At 48.2% G+C, this 15405-nt stretch overlaps 2 protein-coding genes across 12 annotated transcripts in view; both read right to left on the bottom strand.

Moving 5' to 3' along the window:
• Window positions 1-15405, bottom strand: part of CABP1 (calcium binding protein 1) — a 74862-nt gene that overhangs the window by 7695 nt on the left and 51762 nt on the right. For 4 of the 11 annotated variants that reach the window (XM_083590428.1, XM_083590427.1, XM_083590420.1 and 1 more), the window contains 2 exons: window positions 3375-3551; window positions 221-251 (listed from right to left, as the gene is read on the bottom strand). In XM_083590428.1, coding sequence (XP_083446554.1) covers window positions 221-251; window positions 3375-3551 — 208 coding nt within the window. Of the gene's footprint in view, window positions 1-220; window positions 252-3370; window positions 3552-9204; window positions 9582-10380; window positions 10500-15405 lie in introns of those variants that run through there. The other 7 variants (XM_083590425.1, XM_083590424.1, XM_083590426.1 and 4 more) reach the window with 5 other exon arrangements.
• The window catches only part of HNF1A (HNF1 homeobox A), a 215194-nt gene that overhangs the window by 157872 nt on the left and 41917 nt on the right, over window positions 1-15405 (bottom strand). The gene's annotated exons all lie outside the window — the stretch shown is intronic.

Raw genomic sequence — 15405 nt, 5'->3', positions numbered from 1 at the left:
TAAAGGCGCATGCAGTCCAGCCTCTCACAGGGACTACTAGATGCCACTTGCAGCTGCCCTGCTCCCACTCTTGTAACCCTGTAGCTGGCATTCAGCTGGCCTGCTGCCTCTCATCTGGAGGTATCATATAGCCAGCATGCCTAGCTGTTACAGTCTTAATCCACTATGAATTTATCTACTCCATTTTTATAGGTATAAAGAAGGCAATCAAGAACCTTACCATCTATTTCTTCTGGCCGTAGCTCTCTGTCCTGCAAGGGAACAACATCAGGGATTAAAGCCAGCTCCTTTAGAAGAAATCAGGGTTAAGGCAGGAGCCTCTGAGCATATGTAGAGGCCAATGTCATCCCACTGGTCCATCAAAGCCAGAGTATTGTCTCCTGTAGACTTCACCAACTTGGTGCCCTCCAGAGGCTTTGGGCTCCTCCTGGCTACAGCCATATTTTCTCCTCCAGCACAGCCATGCTGGCAGGGGCTGATGGGAATGATAGTCCAAAATATCTGAAAGGCATCAGGTTGGCCAAGTTGGTCTACTCTGACCAGCAGCAAATCTCCAAGGTCCCAGGCAGGGACATAGGGTTCTTTTCTGCCCCTGGTTCCAGAGAGAGCATGTTGAGTGGAGATGTTGCCAGGAATTGACCCTGGGACCTTCTGCATGCAAAGCAGGTGCCATTGGCCTACTGTCTCTCCCCCAAGGCAAAAAGGCACATGGAAGAATTAAAACCCCATGACATTATCCTTCCCAGAAAGTGAACCTGAGAAAGAGCTGCCTTTCTGAAGCCTATCCCACTAGCCATGTCCTTCCACACCTCAGATTTACACCAGCTCATTAGAGATGCTCATGCCAGAGAGCCAAGATTGCCTTGCTTCCAGAAACAGAAAGTGGAAGGCAGAATTAGGCTGGTGGCCACGATGAGCTCTGCCTGGAAGAGCTGGGAGCTGCTGGTACCTCCCTCCCAGCAGCCGGCTAAACTGGTGGAAACATCTCATGCCAGTTGAGCCCCTCCCATGTTGCCCTGAGATCTCAAAAAAAAACCCCTGGCTAGTAGGAAAAAACTGGGGCTCTGGAAGCTGTAGGCACCATTTCAGGAAACCTAGGCAGCTGCCTTCTACTGAGTCAGACCATTGGGTCCATCTAGTTCACTGTTATCTACCCTGACTGGCAGTAATGGCTCTCCAGGGTTTCAGACTCAGAGGTCTCCTCCAGGCCTACCTGGAGAGGCTGCTGGGGATTGGACCTGGGACCATCTGCATGCAAAATAGATGCTCTACCACTAAGCTATGGCCCCATCCATTCCTCAGATGTCTAGGGCAGAAAGGCAGCTCCTGAGAGAGACTGGAGCATCTGCAGACAAAGGTAACATGAGACAGTGATTCAGCCCAGGCAGGAAGTACTTGCAAACGCCCAACATTTTGTTTTCAAGGGTAGATGGGATGGGTGGAGAAAGCTGCAGCAAGAGAAAGGAAAGCCCAGGCTGGAAATGCACTGCTGGCTGCCCAGGAAGAAGGGGCAACATCTCCAGATCCCCAGGTAATTGAGGGCAGAGGAAGGTGGGCAGACCACTCCCAGTTCTCAGCCTCTACCTCCTTGCCCCCATCAAGCTGCTCTAGGCCCACAGCAGGTTCCCACAAAAGGGTGTCCTCCATTTCCTGGGTCTCAAGCCCACAAAGCTAGTTCCCCACCGACTCCTGTGCTTGTGAAAGAACAGCAGGTGCTCAGAGTCTCCTTCCAGTGGGGCAAACCCACTGGGTTGCAGAGGGGTGGGCCAGAGATAGGGCTGGGGAAATCCCTCCGTTTCGGTTTCTCTCAGTTGCTCATCTGTCCATTCCGAAGTTCAGTTCTCTGCATTTCCACATCAGTTTGTGATTGTTATTTAAGAAAACAAAAGCCCTAATGAAAATTCATCAGCAATTTAATGTAAATTTCTCCTAATCAACTCATTATTGTATGCAGTTTTGCCTGATGTAGCACATTTTTGCAATTCAGTATTCCCCTTACATAATGCTTTTTTTAATGTTACAATATGTGCATTTTTCTGGACTCACATAAGCATTTTTCACGTGTTGCTTAGCTGGAGAACTGCGTTGCAAAATTAAGAGAGATGTGGGTTTTTCAAAGGACAGCCGTGTTTTGGTTTGTATGTTGTTTGGGAATGTGCAAATTAGGTAGGATTCACTCTTCAAGGAGAAATTAATCACATTCCTGCCTGCTCCCTAGCCAAAGCAAAGATTCCTCTCTCCTTGTTGGAGGAGGATCTCTTGAGCTGAAAATCTCCCTCACCAAGCCAGCAATTTCAAAGTGTGCCATTATCCAATTTCTCCTGCTGCTTTTATTTAGACTGATCGGAAGGGGTGGCGGCAGTAAACCTTAGTGGCAGTTTGCCTGGTTCTCTCTCTCTAAGGATTCTCCTCCCCATGACATAGTAAGGGCCAAAGTAAGGGTTATTCTCATTGACAAACCTGGAGTAACAGATGTCCAACTTTACCCCATAAAACAGGGTTGGGGACCATTTTTCAGCCTGAGGGCCACATTCCCTACTGGGAAAGATTCAGAGGACCACATACCAGTGGTGGGCAGGGCCAGAGACAGCAGTGGGTGGAGCAACACTTGTAAATGTTACCTTTGTACAGTCAGCCAGCTTCTACACTCACAGCCCTCCTATGTACCCTCCTTCCAGGGAAGCAAGAGCCATGAGCAGAGATCAATGACACATTCCAGCCAGCCAAAAACACATTGGAGATGGGCAATGAGGGGTGCTGCCTGGGGAGAGTTCTGAGAGACAGCTAGAGATGCTGGGGGGCACATTTGACCCTTGGGCCTGAGGTTCCTCTGCTGTAAGGTGTCTCAGGAATCGTAGATCTGTAGAGTTGGAAGGGACCCCCAGGGTCATCTAGTCCAACCCCCTGCAACGCAGGTATCTCAGCTAAAGCACCCATGACAGATTGACTGATGTAATGACTCAAAGTTGACCCTGCTGATGTGGCAAAGTGAAGTGACAGGTTTTGGATGCTACTTAGCCGGCCCTACCATTAGGACTGGCCCTACCACGAGCCAGAATGAGGCAGTTGCCTCGAGCAGCTGATTTTGGGTGTCGTGAAAGGGCTGCACGTTTGCTTTATTAGCATTGTGTTTTATTGAACCACGGGTACGAGAGGAGAAGCGATTGTTGGCCGCAGTGCTGACCATTTCTCCCCCCATTCCCCACACCCCAACCATTCTGGGCTGGGAAGGAGGTGATGGGGATCTCTTGAGACCCAGGTGGCGACATGCTTTTTTTTTGCTTTCAATCCACAGGCGGGCGAGGGCACATGATTCCACACACCCTCTGGGCTCTGCAGCGTTTGCCTTGCCCGTCCGGGTGCAACTTACGTACTGGCTGCCTGTTCTCTGCGAATCCCTTCCTGAGGAAGATACACGCCGGCCCCAGGATGTTGTGCATCACAGCGCAGTTCTGGGCCAGCACCATGAGCGGGCCTTGGTATTCCCCGGCTGTTGACCCCTCCTCGCTCGTCTGGACAGCTGTATAGCATGTCTTGTCCTCATGGTGGATCTTCTCCGCCAAACCAGCAGCAAGCAAATGATACAATAGAGGAAGTTACCTCCCGATTCCTCCCAGGTCTGCTCCAATGCTTTCAGTGGGCAGAGAGGCCAGCCTAGCCCTTGGCTAACCTTTGGCCCATCAAGGTGTTTTGGACCACAACTCCCATCAGCCCCAGCCAGCATGGCCAGGCCGGGGCTGATGGGAGTTATGATCCAAAATACCTTGGAGGGCACATGGTTGGCGAAGGCTAGTCCAGACTTAAGGGGAAGACAGACGTAACCATCTGAACAGAGGCTCTTTTCCTGCCACAGGAACCTGGCGTCACCATTTGCAGCGCAAGCAGAAACTGTGGACTGATTCTTTGAGCTTCCCTTGTGCTTTTAAGGAATATCGAAATGTTTTAAGTGTCACATTCGCCCCCCCTTTTACCACACCACCTCCACCCACCCCTAAATAACACTCTAAAACTATTGAAAACTGTAAAGCTGTTGAAAATGTACCACAGGGATTTGTGCAAGGGGAAATATGCTGGCGATATTCAGATACTAGCCAGTAGGTGCTCAGCACCTACCCCTGTCTCCTCCCCTGCAAGGACTTGCTAAGAAGTTGCAGAACCTTTCTCCCCTCCCCAGAGAGGTATATGTGTGTACAGGACAGCAAAGATGTGTACAAACCATTTCCACCTTGCTTAGTAAGTTACGTCTGTCTCCCCCACCCCCTACCCCTCATCTTTCAATACATACCACTTCACACATACACACCCCTTCTGTTTGTTACAGCTCTGAGCAGCCAGGGACTAGAATTCACTTCCAGCGGCCAAGAAAGGTCGTCGCCCCCCCCCCGCCCCCCACTTTGGAAATGACATCAAAAGCCCTCTGTGCACTGGGGACGTCCTTCCAGCAACAGACTAGAAAGAGGGCAGAGAAGAAGAAAGGGTTTCTCTGATCTCCTCTGCTGCCTGGACCAAAACAATTGGAGGTGAAATCATGCCTAGCCTGCAAGGCACAGGCGTAGCTCTTTGTGAGTTCAAGAGGAGGCTGATGACAGAAGTGTCTCTTGGGGCTCCTGCTGAACATGAATTGGGCGGCCCGTACATCCTGGCAAGACACTTGGAGCAGCTGCATATTAGTAACCACAGCGCTTCCCATGTGTACCAATATAAGTTTGCTTACAATACACAGGGCGGCCTGGTATTCCCAAGGTGACACTGCTGGAATGTCGGAACTGCATACAGAACTGAGTTCCCTGAGAATGTCAGTGGGCATTTTTTAAAAAGGGAAAGATTTCCAAAGTTGCTAGTCTCTATGAAGCCTGAGAAAGAGCAGGATGCTGGAGAGGCCTCAGGCCCAAATTAGGCATTGCAGGGGCAGGTGCCACCCACCTGCGTCTCTCCAATCTGTGTCTACCCTCGGTGACACCTAGGAAAAGATATTGTGTGGAACACCAGCATCGCAGCTGGATTTCCCTGCTCCATTTCAACAGCTGTCTGTATGCAGGAGACGTAAGGACAGACTTAAGTTGTCTGTTCAGAAGAGCCAATGAATAAACTGGTGTTCTAGTGGGGCCATAATCCCACCTTTATCTCCATGCATTCAATATACACTATTTGGTCATTTGATGAGGAGTTAGGTCTGGCCATATGGGAACAAGCACAAAATGGGCAATGGCCACAGAAGTAAGTGTCCTGCGACTCAGGTTTTTTAAAAAGTAAGTTTCTAGTCCTTAAAGTTACCTGCATGTTATTTGTGCATTTCAGGTTGTTCTATCCTTGTTTTTATTGTTCATTTTTTTAAAGATGCTTTGCGTTTCATTTTTGAAAATAGTGGAATAAATAAATTAATAATAATAATAATAATAATACTAATGTAAAGGAAGATAGCAGAAGGGTAGTGCCTGTCGAAATTCCAGAAGTGACTGTCTGTGCATTTCAAAGGATTTCAAAGAGCAGGGCTTCAATGCTGAGCGTATTTCTTTTTAGCAAAATATCAAGTATTACTGAATCAGTGGCAAAGGGCACAGTGGGCCTTTGGTCATTCACTCAAACCTAATGCAGCCTGTTTGGCTCCCTCGCCATCAGAAATCCTGCTCAGCCTCCACCACCCTCCTCTCTTCCACATTACGTGGGGTGCTGTCTTGTTTTGCTTTCACAAGAGGCACCTCCCAGCAGCATTCTGGGACCCCAGAGTGGAATCTGGTCTTGAGAGTTCCTGGCCCCACTGGAGAAGCAACGGCTGCCTTATATAGCAATGCATCGGCCTGGGCTCTGGCAGAAACGTTTCATCCTGACATTCTCATGCAGCTATAAAAAGCTAGCCGTCTTCCCTTCACAGGGACCTTTGGATCATACGCAGTAAACATTAACAACCCCATCGTTGTTTTCATGGGAGACAGAGAAAGGGAGCTTGTTTCTTCATGGTGCTGCTGGCAGCTTTGGGCAATCTCCTTCCAAAAATTAAAAAAAGGCAGTGCTGCAAAGCATTGCACCCTCCTTTTGGCAGGGCTGAGAACACGGACACAGATGCTCACAGATTTGCATGCACGGCTGTGTTTAGAGGCCACGTGTGTTTGTTGCACGACACACATATCCAGCTTGATGGGAGCTGGCATTTTTCTTTTTTTAACAAAAACACACAGCCCTGAGTCAATCTGCCAAGGTATGATGCTATTGGCATCACGGCGCAAGAATAGCATCAAGGCCAGAATCCACAACAACAACACATATGTGACAGAAAGCAAAGTACACGGCTCGGTACAGAACTGTCCTCATGAAGACCACACAGCAGAAGGGATGTCCCTCTGTTTGCTACATGGGACAGAGAACAAAGTTTTCCAGAGAGGGAAGCATGGATGGCATTGTGCTCCATGCCGAACAGACAGGTGTGTGTGTGTTTATATGTTGTCTCTGTTGAAACCCAAAACAGGCTCTCGAAACAATGCGAAAGTTATTTCATCATAGGCATTGGTGGGATAACTTGAGTGTCAGTTGACCCTACCATTAGGCAGAGGGCTGGCCCTATCATTAAGAGAGCACTTCCTCCTTTCATTGGCTTGAAACTTCTGGAAAGAGAATTTCATCAGCCCTGACCTTAGAATCTTATGTCAGAGGTTCGGAAAACTATTAGTAAGATGTATCTGGCCAGTAGGATGTCAGCAGTTTACATCTGACCTGCCCCACAAATAATTAATGGGTTAAATACATTTGGATAGCACCAGGGGTGCCTTTTGGAGATACTAAAGGAAGCACAAGACAGCACATGGCATGTCAAAACAAAGGCTCTGTTCATTGGAACATGGGATAGTTTGCTTGTCAGGGACTCAGGAGCAGGAGCACTGGGGAGAGAGGAAATGGAGAGCGAAGGGGAAGAATCCGAGGGCAGCGTAGGGGAGTATGACAGTGGCCCAAGAGATTCCATGAGCTTCTCCAGCGAATCAGAAGATTCCCAGAAGGGGGCGCCTATGGTCAGGGCAAGGGGGGTCCCAGGGGGGACGCACCAGAAACAAGGAGACAGAGGGGAACCCCAAAGCAGCAGTGGGGGATTGGGACCAGTTTCCCCACCAGAGCGTAGTGGGGGGGAAGAGTCACATGTGTCAGGGCCAGCGTCTCCTCCAGCGGGGAGAGAGAGTGAGTCAGGGCTGACCACGCCTCCAACGGAGGGGAGGTCAGTTGCAGCTAGCCCCCCCAGAGGGGGAAGCAGTGACAGCAGCAGCAGTGAAACGGTCAGGAGAAAAGTTACCGGCTGGGCGCGCGCGCCAAGTTCAAATGTACAGGCGCGGGGAACAGCAGGAGACCTGGATGGGGAACCAGCTCCTAAAGCCCGCCGGAGGGAGGGGGAAGGCTCAGGGGACTCAGCGTCAGAAGAGGCTAGAAAGGGCGAGACCCCAACGGCCAGGCGAAACCAGAGGCGGAAGGAACTGAGGAAGAGGTGGAGTAAGGCTAGAGTCTTAAATTGGTGTCAGGGGGGAGGAGACTCAGACGGAGCATCAGCGGTCTGACAGTTGAGACGTAGAGCTGCGCGCTGCGGCTCTGGAAGTGAAACTGAACTTCAATAAAGACTGTACCTAACAACGAAGCAGCGTTGGTCCTTTGTGAGCTGGGACCTTGGGCAGCTCTGACATTGCTTCTTCTTTTTTGTTATCTAGGAAGACATGCCTGCGCTGAACAAAAACACTGCAACCATTAGTAAAAATTGGCTCCATCAACCAGTCAGTCAACTAAAACTTTACTTTGATTAATCTATCAATTAAGCCTTGTGAGTCTGTTCAATATCCATTTGCTAGGACTCTCAGCAAGCAAATTTAGGAAGCTTTTTGTCCAGAAGTTTATTTTGAAGTTTGCAATGGTGGAGAATCAGCTCCATTGCCAGCTCAACAGCCACGCATGTTACCGCTACACTGCTGCTGCTGCTGCTGCTGCTGCTGCTGCTGCTGCTTCTGTGTCCACAAACTATTCTGAGCACTTCAACATAAAGCAGTCCATTGGCTGAATGCCAACACTCACACGAACCACCTGGGAGAGGGAGGGATCTGAAACACAGACATTTACATACCAGGAGCACATATGTGGGGGAAGCTTAAACACATGCCAGGACAGACATGTGTTCATAGAGGAGAAGGTCACCCCGCAGATAGGTGTGGGGCATAGATGTGAGCATCTGTCCATATGTGTGGCTACGTCACTGTGCATAACTGGATCAATGTGCACACAGATACATGCAGAGGAGCACAGACGTTCATCCCAAGCACCATCTGCACAATCCCACAAACTCACACCCTTTTGAACCTGCGCAAATATCTGCATCTGCTTACAGGGTGGGCTCACTTCACTTATTCCTTCTGTTTCAATAATCCCTTGCTCCACTTGTCATTAAGAACACAGGAAGCTGCTTTATACAGAGATCAGTATTGTCCTCACTGGGTGGCAGCAATGGCTCTCTAGGGTTTTTAGGCAGGGAACCTTTCCTGGCCCTACCTAGAGATGCTGTCAGGAATTGAACCTGGGACTTTCTGCATGCAAAGTGGGTGCTCTGCCATAGAGCTACGGCCCTTCCCTGTATCACCAGCATCATCCAATTACTAACAGATGGCTACTGTTCCTGCACTGCCACTGATGCCACAACAAGTTGGAAGTGCCTGGTTGTGTTATTGGGCAAATGTGTGCTCACCTTCCAGGTTGAACTCCATTCACAGTTCAGTCGTGGGGTGTGTGTGTTAATTATTTCCACGAATATACCTTTTTGACAGAGCATAGAAATGGAAGGGGAAGCAGGGAATCAGTAAATGCTATGTGGGTGCTCTGCTGTATTGCTAGTTTTATTTATAAAGCCTATCTGTTGCATTCTCTGCCAAAAGTTACTTGAAGTGATTACAGCAGAAAATCACAGGAAGATTCAATAAGAATGTATGGGGGGGAAGAACCTTGAGCACAATTGATCACGCAGCTAAAATCCAAACACTTCGCTATAGACGAAAACACCCACTGAAACCCTCAGCCGAGTTATAAACACAGAACTTAACAGCAGCATCAACAGCCAGTTAAGATTAACTACTCAAAAACGCATTTTTAAAAAAGCATCGACAGTGTGCTGAAATGAACGTTATGGCTTTCACCCAACAAATAATTCCAAAGGGTACAAACTATCCCAGAAAAGGCCCAGCAACTTACCCTCATGGATGGGGGAGACAGGACAAGGCCTCAGAGAAAAGGGGGTGTGAAGCAGCACATAGGAAAACGTGCACCCTAAACGATGCAAAATCCAGTCCATTTCATGCTTTAAAGGTCATTGTTGTTTACCATGGAAGTGATTCTTCCAGGGTAAATGAGGACTGGCACATAACTGCCGGAAGGGCTGACCTACATTAATGCAGAAGGTGGGGCTGAAGAAACAGCGGCTGGACCCACCCCCCAACAGAAAACTGGGGAAGAGCAGAGGGGGATTTGGGAAGGAAGTCACATCTTCCCCTGTCCCAGAGTGCAGTAGCTGCTAGCAATACCCTAAAATCTTTGTTTCAACAGGGATGACTGATCACAGACCCTGATGGAAGCACAGGGGACAACCTAGCCAGGATATGCGCTTGTGGCTCAAACAGCCTGATTGCGATAACACAAAATGCACCGCAAACTAGACACCATTTAGTTGTGTCCCTAATGAAGAATATGCGCTAATGGATTTGCGCTCTGCACATCTATGCACAAAGCCACAAGTGCACCTACACCCATAGAAAGATGCTTCAGTTGGTAGCTTTGTACAAAACATGTGTGCTAGTATGTTTAGGTACAGAAACGTGAACACACTTGTAATCAACCAACAAGGGGCACAACCAGTGCTTTTTTCTAAAAAAATGTTTAGGGATACTCTCATTTTCCTACTAGTATTGAAATACTGTCCCTCAATGAGGCCAAACTTCGATTCACAAAACGTTTAGGGGTATGTGTCCCCCCAGAAAAAAGGCACTGGGCGCAACAATCCCGAGAGGATCTCCTGCACAATTCTCAAGGCAATTAATGGCACCTATACCAAGAGGAGCATCTCCTGATCATTTATATGCAGCTTGTGCTGGAGTGCTTCCTAGTGCCTCATGCCCCATGTTTTGCAAACATGTGCCCACAACTGCACATACCTCTGTGTCGACACACAACTGCACATGGACGGGATCATGCTTTCATGCACACAAACACCCACAAGTGACTGTTCTCAGCCTCTGCGCTGCCTGACCGATGACCAACTTTAGGTGGGGAGTTTGGGAGACACATCTCCACCTGCTTCCCACAAACCCTCCCTACCTGTTTAAGCGACACCAAGTGGTCACCCTGTCCCAAAGATGCTGGGGGGAAACGTACCTTTTTTGAGAGGTTTCTCAGTGGAGACTTCACACAGTTGCCCATAATATGCTGAAGCTGCCTTTCCGGGAGACAGGCTTAGAAAGGGAAGCGGGCAATTGGTTCCATGAAAGGCAGTCCTTAGGAGCAAAGGGAGAGAGGCGGCAGCAGTCAAATCTAGAGCTCCACTGGGCACAAGTGCAGGGCGCCTCTCTTCTGAGAGCTCTCTTCTTCTTCCCTTCCTTCACTCATTCATCTCCTTCCCTCCTTCCCTCCCTCCCTCTCTTTCTTTCTGCTTGTTAACTTTCTGCTCACTTCTTTGAAGAGATGAAGCAGGAAGGGAAGGGAAAGGAAAGGAGGGGAGCAGCAGCAGAGAGGGAAGGAGGGAGGAACGGAAAGAAAGAGGAAGAGAAGGAGGGAGTGGGTGGATGGATATAATCTACATCAGATTAAAGTTCTGATCCCTCCCACCACTCAGGATAGGAGGAGGAGGAGGAGGAATCTGGTTTGACTCATTGGAGGGAGGATGAAGAGCAAAGAAGCCCCCACAAGAAGTCAGTTTCTACCTTTGCCCTCAGTGCTCAGAGACTGCCACAGTGCTCTGTTCTATCCCCTCAAACACTGAGCATTTCGATGCCCAGAGAAGACAGCTGGGAGGAGCGCAATCCACTTAGAGGCACTAAGAAGGGCCTGAGCAAATTGAGTGCAAGAAAACAGATGAACAGAACACATCCACCACCAGTGCAGGGCTTCTTGAGAGGTTTGGCAAGACTCTCTCCTTGAGCAGGGCCTGCATCACACAGATACGGACAGGTGTGGAATGACCCTACCCCTCCAACATTTGGGGGATTCATTCCCCACCCTCTCTCTCTCTCTCTCTCTCTCTCACACACACACACACACACACACACACACACACACACACACACTGTAAGGGGGACGGACAAAACCAATATTTTACACTAGGCTTTGAACAGTTTCACCAGCAGGTTAATCAACTTAATTTTTTTGTTGATTAATTGGTAGTGGCTGAGAGTGATGTAAGCTAAGGGTTTGCATTTGGGGGCTCTTTGGGTTTTGGTGAAAGGGAATAGAATATGCCAGTATGAAGGATGCCCTTCGCCTCTAGTAATACACGGCAGCTTTTGCTTATACAACATCATCATTTATCTCACAAATCCTCTAGTAGTTGAAAACAGAGCCTATATGGGTGTTTAAATGTGCAAATTGATGTGAATTTAATCAGTTCATGAATCTGCTGAAAAGCAGAGGATTACTCAACAAATTTAGACTTTCTATCTTTGGGGATTCTTTCTGCATCACAGAAACCTACAAAGCTGCCTCATACCAAGTAAGAACACCGGGGTCCATTTTCTCTACACTGACTGGCAGCAGCTATCCAGGGTTTCAGACAGGTGTCTTTCCCAGTCCTATCTGGAGACACCAGGGGCTGAACCAGGGACCTTCTGCACACAGAACACATGCTCTACCACTGAGCTATGGCTCTTCCCCTTGCTTTCTCCCAGCTCTATACTTGAAATTGAGAGCCATCTGTAATTGACCCTGGAACCCAAAGCCTTGCATACACCATGAAGCCAGAACTAAGTGGCTGACTATTTATATATGGGGCTGCCAAAAAAGTTTGAGTCCAAGTTCCTAGAGCCTGAGAACCTTGTATAAGAACACGAGAGGAGCCTGCCAGATCAGGCTAGTGGCCCATCTAATCCAGCATCGTTTTCTCACAGTGGCAAACTAGACATCTCAATGGGAAGCCTATAAGCAGGACCTGAGCTCCCCAGCAGTCTCCCCTCCTGTGGCTTCCAGCAACCAGCATTCGGAGATATTTAGTGGCTCTCACAGTAGAGGTAGAACAATAGCCCCCATGGCTAGTAGCCATCAAGATGAATTTGTCTAACCCTCTTTTAAAGCCATCCAAGTTTGTGGCCATCACTGCCTCCTCTTTAAGCAAATTCCACTGCTGAACTATGCACTGTGTCAAGAAGTCCTTCCTCTTGCCTCTCCTACATCTCCCAACATTTGTAACTGGAGCTGCAGGCCACGTGCTCTACGACGGAGCCACATCCACCCACAACATTTGCCGGCCTGAGATGGCGTTTCCTTTTCTACTTCACATAAGTGGTTTCCTATCTTATCACAGCACCGACAAGAAAATGGGCCTGGGAGAAGAGAGAAGGGCAAAAGAGAAAGAGGGAGAGATAGCAGATCCTCAGACCTCGGGGCACATGAGTCCCTGAAGGCAGATCTGGAATGGTTGGTGCCACCATGGCATTGCTGGCAGGAGTGCTTCCTCTGAGCTGGTGCCCATAAGAATGAGAGAAATGGATGGTGGCTGACGGAAGCAGATGCTCAGATCCTGACTTGTAGAAATGTGTGCACAGAACATGAGGAGGAGCAGCAGCAAGGCCTCTAGCCGTATGAGTCATTTTAAGCAGTAGCTGAGAATCTGAACTAATTACGAAGGGGTTTGCTCCGGGTCTCAGTTTGGCTACTTTCTCAGGTCTGGAGATCATGTAGCAGAAGAAACCTCTGTGTGTATCTTGTAACAGGCTTGCAGAAGTCAAATTCAGCTGCCACCACCGCCACCACACACTCTCTTCTGTAACAGTGTGCCTTTGGTTATTTTATTTCAGTTTTTCTACCCTATTTTCCCAAAGAGACTCATGGCAGCTAAGAGACACTCATAATAATAAACCAAGCAAAACAAACATAACCCCTTAAAAATGTTTTTAAGCTCCACCTAGGCTTTCATTTTATTTTTTTTATTTCACTCATCATATTATACATAATAAAAACATAGATGTTTTAAAACAAAATCAGAAGCTTTACAGAAGATAGCAATTGCTCCCTTTTAACTTATTTACAGAAATCAGAAGCTTTACAGAAGAAAACAATTGCTTCCTTTTAATTTCTTTGCCAAAAAAGGAGAGAAAATATGAGGACAAGATATGCACTGAGATGTCAACACATTGCAGCTCCAAGGCTCCTATTTAACATTATCCAACCTGTTTAACAAATTGCAGCGGCACGAAAATAACACAGAACTGAACCAGAAAAAAATGACACAATTAACTGAAAGTTTCTCAATGGCAATGGGGCCTGACAGACCTCACCTGGGAAAGCATCCCATAGGGTAGGAGCTGCAGCAGAAAAAGCTCTGCCCATAGTTGACACCACCCTTGCCTGCTGAGAGATTTGAAGCCGGGCCTCAGATGTCAATCAGAGGGTGCAAGGAAAAGGCAGCTCCCAAGGTACCCAGATCTCTAGCCTTCTGCAAATTATGTAGAACTGGAGTGATAAAATCAAATTTCCAAGCCATGAGGCCAGTTGCACCTGTAGTGGCCGACAGACACTCACTGAGACACTCAGGCTTCCTGAGTCACCCATAAACATAGGAAACTGCCTTCCACCAAATCATTGGTCAGTCTACCTCAGGACTGTCTGATCTGACTGGCTTCCCAGAGTTCATGCAGGCAGGTATTTCCCAGCCCTGCTAACTGGAGTAACTGGGAATAAAACCTGGACCCTTCTGCACGCATAACATGTGCTCTGCCAATGAGCCACACAGCCACCAGTGATTTCTGGTAGATTCAGTGCATCTTGGTAAGGTTGTGAATAAGCAATCAGAGAGGGAGGCAGTGCAGTCCAGGAGGACAAGAAGACTTGGGAGATCTATTAAGGACCAGTGCCTCTGAGGATGCCAAAAGGGGCAATTGATGACTCTCTGCTAGTTTATTCTGGGACTTCAGTGCGTCAGCCTGTGGCGGCCAGTGCCCTGGTAGAGCAGAAGGCATGGAGTCCAACAGTAGACGGAGCCAAAGCCAATGGCAGACAGAGGCAGAGTCAATGATTGGTGGAACCAGCTAAAGCCACATACACACCATATACTTAAAGCACTATGATACCACTTTAGATAGGCATGGCTTCCCCAAATAATTATGGGAGCTGTAATTCAGGGTGATGAGGGTTCAATGGAGACAATGACAATAAAGATTATCGTATCGTATCGTATTGTATCAGCACATTTGCTACTATGGAATCCATATTTCATGGCTCACTAGAGGAAATTGCTGTCCTCCTTCGGGTTTTAATGCTCCTGTTGTTTTGTGTTTCCTCGCTCTGCTGATTTATTGCGACCCAGCCGCTGCTACTTGGGCTGGGTCACTCCGTTCTTTCCAATCTTGTCTGAGCTCTGCCTGGAGAATGTGACTCATTGGCCACCATTCCTTGCCTTCCGAGGCTGTCTGATCGGTCCACCCCCCCTTATCAAAGAATCTGAACATCTGCACTCCCTACGTCATGCCTCTGACAAAGTGGGCTCTGGTCCACAAAAAGCTGATGCCGTAATAAACTTGCTAGTCTTTAAAACAAGCCTTTTGGGGAAGGGTCCCAGCTCAGTAGAAGAACATCTTGTTTGCATGCAAAAGGTCTCAGGCTCCATCCCTCTGTCTTCTGCATCTCCAGTAGGGCTGTGAAAGGGTGTTTGCTTGAAACCCTGGAGGGTTGATGCCAGTCAGCGTAGAACAGGGCTGAGGAACCTTTTTCAGTCCAAGGGCCACATTCACTCCTAGGCAACCTCCCAGGGGGCCACATGCCAGTGGTGGGTGGGGTCAGAGGCAAAAGTGGGTGGAGTAACTGATGCAAATTTTACCTTTGTACAGTAAGCTAGTTCTCTCTCTCTCTCTCTCTCTCTCTCTCACACACACACACACACACACACACACAGCACCTCCCTTTCCTCCATCCAGGCAGACAAAAAAACCGCATTTATATGTTCTAGTGGTTTTATACTGTACTTTTATTCTATGTTTATACTTTTTGTGTTGTGCTTTTTAAATATTAAGTGGTTTGTAAATGTTTTTAAATAAATAAATAAATAGAATTCAAGGAAACATTCCATCAGAGGACTTAGTAGGCTAGCAAGCCCTGAGCCGCAGCTGACCTCAAGAGGAAGGCTCATTGATCAGTGGTACGGCATCTGCTTTGGATGCAGAAGGTCCCAGGTTCAATCCCCAGGTAGGGCTGGGA

The sequence above is a fragment of the Podarcis filfolensis genome (genome assembly GCF_964270895.1).
Source record: "Podarcis filfolensis genome assembly, chromosome: 16".
In the NCBI taxonomy this organism is placed as follows: domain Eukaryota; kingdom Metazoa; phylum Chordata; class Lepidosauria; order Squamata; family Lacertidae; genus Podarcis; species Podarcis filfolensis.
Note: the sequence above shows the minus strand (reverse complement) of the source record. Positions and strands in the feature narration are given on the sequence as shown.